This window comes from Cucurbita moschata, unplaced genomic scaffold, assembly GCF_002738365.1.
Source record: "Cucurbita moschata cultivar Rifu unplaced genomic scaffold, Cmos_1.0 Cmo_Scf00014, whole genome shotgun sequence".
In the NCBI taxonomy this organism is placed as follows: domain Eukaryota; kingdom Viridiplantae; phylum Streptophyta; class Magnoliopsida; order Cucurbitales; family Cucurbitaceae; genus Cucurbita; species Cucurbita moschata.
In genome coordinates, this window is record NW_019268530.1 from 2,606,563 (window position 1) to 2,615,691 (window position 9,129).

Genomic DNA, 9,129 nt, shown 5'->3' on the forward strand with positions numbered 1-9,129 from the left:
GGGGGGGGGGGGGGGGGGGGGGGGGCAGAGGGAGGAAAATACAAATAGTGCTAAGAGCATTAAAAGGCACAAACATTCCAAGTTCATAAAATGGACTAGTCAACTGACATCCAATTTAAGTGGAAACGTAGAAATTTGATATATCATGTAAAAATTAGAAAATCCCAGAGTCAGCTCTTTTTTCAACTTCTTGTAAGAGCCGTGTCATTAACTAGGAGATTTTCAAGGGAAAGGATGACTAGGAGCCAAGCCCTAATCCAGGCCAAGTACAGCATAAAAACACTCCAGCTAACCAAGATCATTTGACGAGGAAAGTGACAAAATACTAACTTGCCCCAAGCTATAGAGTTAACCGCTTACAACAACAAATTTTCATCGACTGAAACAAATAAACTATTTAAGAAACCACATTATTTCCATGGAAGGATTAGAATAGTCAATTGTTTATGCAGGGTTCTGAGGCAGTAGAATAAGCAAACAAAAACTTTTTTTTTTTTTAGCTGACAGCCATGAAGATGGCTGATCATAAAAGTACTAACTTTTCTGAATGTACCTCATCCATTTCTGAGACATGGGAAGCAAACTTGGCCTTTTCACAGCGTCTTTCATAATCTTCCATGAGACCTTGACCATCAGATGAACTTAAAAATGAAGCACTTTCCAACTCCCATGTTGCACATTTGTAATCAAGGCCTCGCCATTTGACAAGCCACTCATATTGGCAATTCAATTCAGCCCCAGAAACTTCCCTATCATGCTCCTCACATAGCTTAGAAGAAAACAACAATCTTTTCTGTAACAAACGCTGTGGAACAGCCCACACTTGCTTCCACCTTGAATGCTGAAAGAAAAAGTGCAATCACAGTGGAGAATATCCATTGTAATAAATAAAAAATAAAATAACATCATTAATTTCCAAAAATAAACTATTCGCCATGGGCCATACTCAGTTCCATTTTCAATATTGTCCTTCACAAAAGGAGTTAATTGGACAAGTAGGTCAATATCGTAGATAAACTTCCTCCCTCTACCCAGCCATAAGAACTTTAAATGTCACCCTAAAATTTCATTTCTTGCAATTTTCAACTATAAAAAGGGTTCCTTTTCCCTCAAAATGACACAAAAACTTACTTCTATCTTCTCTTTTTACTTAAGTAATTAAGTTCCACATGATAGAAGAAACCATAGTGGTAAAACAGTACAAGAGATATTATACTTTAAAGAAAGAGTGTGAGGGAAAGGTATCATCTATTCATCTTTCTCTCCAGCTACTATTGGTTTTTTAGATCGATCATACTAAATGTTATTACCTTGTAGATTTCTAATATTTAAATTTTCTTAATTCAATTTTTGCTACATTAAATTCAATGATATCAAGCAATGAGAGAAATAACGTCAAATTGAACAACACATCAACTTTTAGAAAGAACAAATCCTAACCTGATTTCTTTTGTTGAATCTTGAAATAAGGCTTGAGGCTTCCAAAGGCAATTCACTCTCCGGTAACCAACAATTATGAGCATGAGCAAGATCTTTAAATTTCACAAAATATTGTTTCTGCCTTTGCAACCCTTGAAGATAACAACAGATAACAAAGAATCTGAAGAGAATTATATATTTATGATATAAATATATAAGGGAAAGCTGGAAAGGTCATAGACCTGAAGGTTAAAGCAACAACCATAAAAGTAACATGGTAACACAGTATTTTGAACATCTACAAGCTATTACTATTAGATGTGTAAGATTGAATTATTTAGCGAACGTACCATCAGCATTTGATATCTCTGTTTCTCTTGTATCCCAGACAGACTCTACACCCTTCGACACAGCATGGACCCCAAACTTGATCTTCCTTCGAATGCACATTGGACAATGCCAAACTCCAAGCGGAACATCGTCCAAGGGAGGATCAAGACAAGAAAGATGGAAGCTTCTTCTGCATTCTTTTCCTTCACAGCATCTTAAAGAAAATGCAAGGAAAGATACACACATTGAAACAAATCAGCATGATAACTGAAGTTTCAATATATTTCATTTTAGAACAGATTGCATGGTAACACAACAGGAGGAGTGGACAAAGTCAAAGATTAGACAATATTAGATGGAGATAGTTGTAAAAAAAAAAACGGGGAATGAAGTTGTAGGGGTTTTTCTTATATAGAAAACGTGATAATTTATAGATGATCGTTTAGAGCTTTTGGGTAGAAAGAAATAGATTTTGGAAGACACCACTTTGTTGATAAGGATATTTTTAACGAGGAACGAAACTTTTCATTGAATGAATGAAAAGAAACTATTGCTCAAAGATACAAAATTCCAAGGGAGGAGAGAGTAAAAAATAAATAAAACTAATGAAATATAAAAGCTTCCCAAGGGGCATTTGGATTAGAGTTCATTTTAATGTATTTGTTAGCCTTGTTAACTTGAGATCTAAGAAATATTTCCAACAGGGTGGAAGGCTAGTTGATTGTGTTTCCCGTCCATCCTTTATGCAAGGTTTTCTTTAAACAATCATACCTTTCCTCGTCAAATTCAACAACAAATTAAAATCCCTCCATCCAGATTGCCTTCATGTAAAAAATATTCAAAAAAGCAAAATAATAAACCAATAAAATAGTACCCACAAGAGCTTTCCTCCAACTTTGCAGATGAGACATGCATTTGGGTCAATGTCACATGATGCTTTTTCTAGCTTACACCAAACACAATTTCCAGCAGGATCTGTGATGACATTGCCCATGGGTTCCCCTCTATCCTACGACAATAAACCAAAAACAAAATATTCGTGATCAGTTCAATATAGTGTTATCTTCAATGCTTTTTAAGCAAGAGGACACGGTAAATTCTATCAATCAAAAAATTAAATCTCCTTTCAACAGAAAAGGAGTTATTATTCATTGAGATATGATACAGTAAGAAAAACAAGAGGATGATGATGCAGGGTTATAAGGGATTCCCGTCCGTATCATATGGTAAAAAGAATAAATAAATAAAAACTGGTTAAACCAGCCCTGCAATGCAATGAATATCCCAATTAGAAGAAGAATGAATGTGAAGAAGGTGAAAAGAAAAAAAATGGAGAAAGAAAGAACAAACAAACCATTTCAATGAATGTTTTTCCATTCTGCTGGTCAATTTCCACACAAGAGCAGAAGTCCTTTGATGAATTATTGTCAACCCTGCAATATGTAACAATGAAGAACACATCAAATGTGTCACTGGTAACTAGATAACTTTTTTTGAAAGATAATTTCATTGATGTGAAAAAAGGAGAGATAAAAGCTCATATCCAAAGGAGTTATAATAAACATTTCCAATTGGACAAAATAAAAGAAAGGTTATAAGAGGAAAAGGTGAACTCAGTTTATACCCAGTGTGATGAATCCAAATGTGCCCAAATAAGTGGACAGGTCCTACATGATTGGAACTATATACCCCTTCCATTCTGCCTCCACTTAATGAAAATGTGGCATCCAAAGGTTAACACGTTTTTTGATAAAAGAAACCAAGCATTCTTTAAGAACAGCCCAACATGAGGAGTCCAACTACTAACAGGAAGAGTCTCCAATCCACAGGGATAAATAGGTCAAAATTATAATGCATACTATCTATGATTTCCATCTTTTTATTACAAAAAATACTTCCATTCCCTATCAGTATCATTTTGAAAACACTAAAAGTAATACGGCAAACCAGGTATTCAAGTCTGGCATCCAAAGGTTTACAGTGTTTTTTAAAAAAAAGAAAAAAAAAATCAAGTGTTCTTTAAAAACAGCCAAGCAAGAGGAGTCCAATTACTAACGGAAAGGGTCACTAATCCAAAGGAATAAATAGGTTCAAAGTCATAATGCATACCATCTATGCTTACATTTTTTGTTATTACAAATATACTTCCATTCCCCATTAGTAAAATTTTGACAGCACTAAAACTAATATGGCAAACCAGATATTCAATTCTACATCTGGATTATCCTTATCATTCGCAATTCAATAACATATTGGCATCTCCTATTGCTTAGTGATGAGTTATTGATGGGTAATGGCAAATAACATTTTTGTCGTATAGATGGAATTCATGTTCAATAAGTACTCCATGGTGCTATGAATTGCTACAAATACTTGATATTAACATGATCAAGACTAGTACCTTTGTCTCTTCAAACAGTTGCCACAAGTCTCAACTTGGTCACTTTGTCCAGATAGAGATGATAATGATTGCACAGATCTAGCCGGTGAAGAGCACGTTTTTTCACTTTCATTCCTTACCAAGGCATTAGAGTCCAGGTTCTCCATGCTTCTTTTTCTTTTCAAAGAAATTAATTTACATTCCCCAACTGAGTCAGTATGGTCATCAACCATCTTTTCTCCTGGTATAGAATTGTTTCTCTCTAGTGTTTTCAATTTCTTAGTTGCACTGTTAACTGCATCTACACTATCGCTATCTTCATTTGAAAGTTCAGTCAGCAATTCTTCCTTGAAGGACTTCTGGCTTGGCAGTTGGAAATCTAATGCAATGTCATTTTCCACCACTTCCTTGGAAATTTTACTATTAGTCTCATTAGGGCCCTCCAAAGCTCTAGTAGAAGGTTCATCTAGACATTTGCTGCTCAATTCTTTAGTTATCGTCTCCTTAGAGTCCTCCAAAGCTCTAGTAGAGGATTCCTTTAGACATTTGCTTTTCAATTCTCCACTCTTCTCATTGCACGTATTGTTCTCATTCAAGTCTTCCTTGCAACTATGGCTACCACCATGAGTGTTCCTTTTTGGAATCTTTTGCCGCTCTCGATGGACTACAACTGAAGGAGAAGAAAGATAAGAAGACCTAATCATCAACTTGTTAAAATAGCATAAGGCATAATTATGAATTAATTAAATTTGCACAAGTAATTAAGATAGAAATAATATGGTAATGAGAACTGGATTCGAGTAATTTACTTAAGGCATTTGATTACAATTTTGTGATTAGTTTTATGTTTTTGTAAGTTTTGATTATTTCCTTACCATGAATTTTATAGTTTTCACCATTTATGAGAAAACATGAGAATTCTTAGCTAAATTCCAAATACAAAAACAAAAACAAGCTTTTAAGAATTACTTTTTTCGTTTTCAAAATTTTGTTTGGATTTTTAATATATCTTTAAAAGGTATAAAACAATAATATATACATACATACATATATATATATATATATATATATATATATAATTATAAAAAAAAATGCTTATCATACAAGACTTTAATGACTATATTTGCATGCGTATAGAAGTAAATTGACTAATTGATAGTAAGTGAACCATTATCACTCTAAAAAAGAATAATATGGACCAAATGTGAAATAGGGATGTCCATGGAGGAAGAAATACAAAAAAGGAGAAGACAATTAAGGTACCAGATGAATTAGCCTTCTTAAGCTTTTCCCTGAACAATGCCCTATAAGCACGAGCATCCATTCTCTTACTTCTGGCATTTGTGGAAACCATGTCCTGTTTTGCTGATTTTCCAGCCTCTCTAGTTCCATGACTCGATTGTTCACTACTTTTCTCTTTCTTTTCCTTTTTTCCCTTCATATTTGTTGAGCCTGAACTTTTAACTGATTTCTTAGATATAGATCTTGAAGAGGTAGATAAAGACTGTTTTTTACCCCTCTCAGATCTTCTAACCGAATTAACCTCATTCTGATTTTCAAGGGTACCATGTTTCTTTTTATCTTGAGGAGTGCTAGATGGTTTGTTGTCAAGACGCTCAGATTTTCTAGATTTGGGAGGGGTTGCATCAATCTTTTTCTTCAATGATGTGTCTCTTGCAGATCTTCTTAAAGAAGATGTATCAGGCGTTGTAGAACCTGCTCTTGTCGTGACCTTATCACCATTTTGCTTCCCTTTTAGATTGCTGTTTTCCTCATTACTCGCTTTGACACTAGATCGAGTGTCCTTTACCATACTTCCAATTACTGCATATAAAAACATTTACATTAGAAGTGAGTAATATAAAAGCTTCAGCTTCAAATAGTTGAATTAAATGCAATTTCCTTTAGCTTCAAAGCTTTTACAGTATTTATTTCATTGAACGGGCTTATCATTTTCTCAAGACTCACTCGGAGTGTCAAGAAAAAAGAAGAATTCAACAAAGCTTCAAAATTTTGACTTGTAAAAAAATAAAATAAAATAAAAATAAAAATAAAATAAAATAAAAATTGGAAGTGATATTCTGAATTCAACATACAGTTTAACAGCAGCATTCATTTGAACCAGATTGCATAGCCACAAAATTTTATTCCAAAAAGATGTACCAAAGCAAAGAACTATGCAACTACTGCCATGGAGAACCAGATTGCAAAAGGAAAAGCTTATGCATATGCTTCAAACGAACCATGCAATGCAAAAAATAATCACAATGCGGAATGAATTTTACTAAATCAGACTGACTTGCAAAAAAGACCCCGTTAGCGACATACCCAGAAGCCCTAATCTATTCCGCAAACCCACATTACCGACAATGAAAAGAAAAAAAAACTAAAAACAACCACATACCTCTACCGCACAAACTGCATGTAGATTGAAGAACCCTAACTCACTAACAACAGATGAAAACTCGAGGAAAACTGGGAGCTTATTTACAATTTACAGAATGGAGAGACTAAATCAAAAGATTCAGAGAAGTTGGGTGACAATCTCGCAACAAAATACATATAACTTTCAGAAAAATTAACCAGATTAGACCTTCAGATTCGAGAAGAGGATAATACTTGGCTTATTATGCTTAGCACATTTGGTACCGATTCGTTTGCTTGTGGGGCACGTGAGATTTCGGTATATCTTCGATTAATGTGAGATATTTGAATGGGATTTTCTTTTAAGACTCTTAATTCTTCAACATTTTTTAATTATTATCTTTCATAGACTCCGAGGGCACATCTAAGTGAGTGTGACAGCTCAGATCCACTGCTAGTAGATATTGTCGGTTTTGGGCTTTTCCGTTCGGACTTCCCCTCGAGAATTTAGGCCTTCCCCATTTGAGTGAGTGTAACGGCCCAGATCCACCGCTAGCAAATATTGTCGATTTTGAGCTTTCCCTTTCGAGCTTCCCCTCAAGGCTTTAAAACGAAGTTTTCCCCATCTAAGTGAGTGTAACGGCCCAAATCCACCACTAGCAGATATGGTCGGCTTTGGGCTTTCCCATTAGGGCTTCCCCTCAAGGTTTTAAAATTCATTTGCTAGGGGAAAGTTTCTACACCCTTATAAAAGGGTGTTTTGTTCTCCTCCCCAACCAATGTGGGACGTCACAATCCACCCCTTCGGGGCCCAATGTTCTCGCTGGCACTCTTTCCTTTCTCCAATCGATGTGGAACCCCCACCAAATCCACCCCCTTTGGGCCCAGCGTCTTTACTGGCACATCGTCTCGTGTCTATCCCCTTTGGGGAACAGCCTCCTCGCTAGCACATAGTCTGGTGTCCGGCTCTAATACCATTTGTAACAGCTCAGATCCACCACTAACAGATATTGTCCTTTTTGGGCTTCCTCTCAAGGCTTTAAAACGTGTCTGCTAGGGGAAGATTTCCACACCCTTACAAATAGTGTTTTGTTCTCCTCACCAACCAACGTGGGACATAAGGATAAAGTATGCTGAAAGGACTTGTGTTGGTTTGTGGAGATAATTTTCACTCTTAGAAATTATGAGTAAATAACATGATCGTATTGGTCAATCGAAATATTTTCCATTATGATATTGGTAGAAGGTCGAGAGGTCAAGGGTTTATATAAACACCCAGTCTATACACCAATCCGAACATATAGTTCAACAAATTATTATCTCATAGCTGAAATGGCTAAATTAAAAATTTTTAAGGACGGATGTTTGAAAGTTGTTTTTAGATTATTACACTCCTTTGTGTTCTACGTGTATGAAAGTGATGTATGCAGGGTTGATAGATACAAAAGTGATGAGTACCCAGTGAGACTTTGCAGGTATGAAAGTGATGTTCGTTTAGTAAGGTACGTGTGCACGGAAGTGATATTTATTGATCTATGTATATGAAAGTGATACACATCTCGATGATAAGAAATACAATATGTTAATCTTAGTCTTGGTTGGATCAATATTCATTTTTCAATATTTTCGGACAATAGCAAAGACAATCTTAGGCAGTTCTTTAAAAAAAAAAATCTTGAGATATTGAAGGAAAGTCTGACTGTTCTTAAAAAGCTTTTATTTTTTAGTTATTTCTATTTGATTAAGTTTTTTAAGGTTCATATATTGTACGTATAAGGTAACGACCAAAGTTATATTCTAAAACTTAGGTCGTTACATAATATCTAATACAGCAAAATATTATTTATTATGTGTGAGACATCAATTCTCCTTCTTCACATATCGTAGTTGAAGTTGAATCGTTCGATTATTAAGTGGTTGTAAAGGCCTTGCATTAGTGTTCGAGTCCTGCAATTTAAATTGTAACACGTTAAATATCTAAAAAAAAAATTAATTGGTGTCTTATTATTATATAATGTTTGTCAATTGACAGTCTCATTTAATAATTTATTTTTTAAAAAATTTAAATTTATTGTTACATTTACTAAAATATTAATCTTAATGTTAAATTTAATATTTCTTAAAATATGTTTTACTTGAAAAATTTAAGCATTAATTATAAATATAATATTTAAAATAACGAATGAAAGTCAAAAGGTTTGAGTCTATCTATTTTTGCGAAAATTTTCTTATGAATAAAATAAAAAATCTCAAAAAAAAAAAAAATCTAATTATTTTAAAAGAATAAATAAATAAATAAATATAATTTCTATATATGTATAGAAAACATTCAAATAAAAAAAAAATATTTCATAAGAAAAAATATAATATAAAGTTGACTATATATAAAATATTTATTTTATTGGCTAATTAATTAGTCAATAAATAATAATTTAAAACCATTAAGACCCATTTACACAAATTAATGAGTGTTTTTCTCTCTTTCCTTCTAACCCATCTCGAGATATTTTTATCTTTGGATAATAATTACTTTGGATTTTAAAAAGCAAATATATATATATATATATATATATATATATATATATATATATATATATATATATATATATATATATATATTTTTTTTCTCTATCATT

General features: G+C 33.6%; 2 protein-coding genes across 6 annotated transcripts in view; both read right to left on the reverse strand.

The window, feature by feature from the left end:
- The window catches only part of LOC111452784 (helicase protein MOM1), a 22,896-nt gene extending 16,065 nt beyond the window's left edge, over positions 1–6,831 (reverse strand). The window contains exons 1-8 of one of the 5 annotated variants that reach the window (XM_023093672.1): positions 6,723–6,831; positions 5,393–5,953; positions 4,151–4,799; positions 3,104–3,182; positions 2,628–2,758; positions 1,770–1,963; positions 1,441–1,571; positions 554–841 (exon numbers count right to left, since the gene is read on the reverse strand). In XM_023093672.1, coding sequence (XP_022949440.1) covers positions 554–841; positions 1,441–1,571; positions 1,770–1,963; positions 2,628–2,758; positions 3,104–3,182; positions 4,151–4,799; positions 5,393–5,942 — 2,022 coding nt within the window. In that variant the 5' untranslated portion in view covers positions 5,943–5,953; positions 6,723–6,831. Of the gene's footprint in view, positions 1–553; positions 842–1,440; positions 1,572–1,769; positions 1,964–2,623; positions 2,759–3,103; positions 3,183–4,150; positions 4,800–5,392; positions 5,954–6,533 lie in introns of those variants that run through there. The other 4 variants (XM_023093671.1, XM_023093673.1, XM_023093675.1 and 1 more) reach the window with 4 other exon arrangements.
- A 1,364-nt stretch (positions 6,832–8,195) lies between these two features.
- The window catches only part of LOC111452613 (alpha carbonic anhydrase 7-like), a 3,827-nt gene continuing 2,893 nt past the window's right edge, over positions 8,196–9,129 (reverse strand). The window contains exon 6 of the mRNA XM_023093421.1: positions 8,196–8,440. Coding sequence (XP_022949189.1) covers positions 8,354–8,440 — 87 coding nt within the window. The 3' untranslated portion in view covers positions 8,196–8,353. The remainder of the gene's footprint in view (positions 8,441–9,129) is intronic.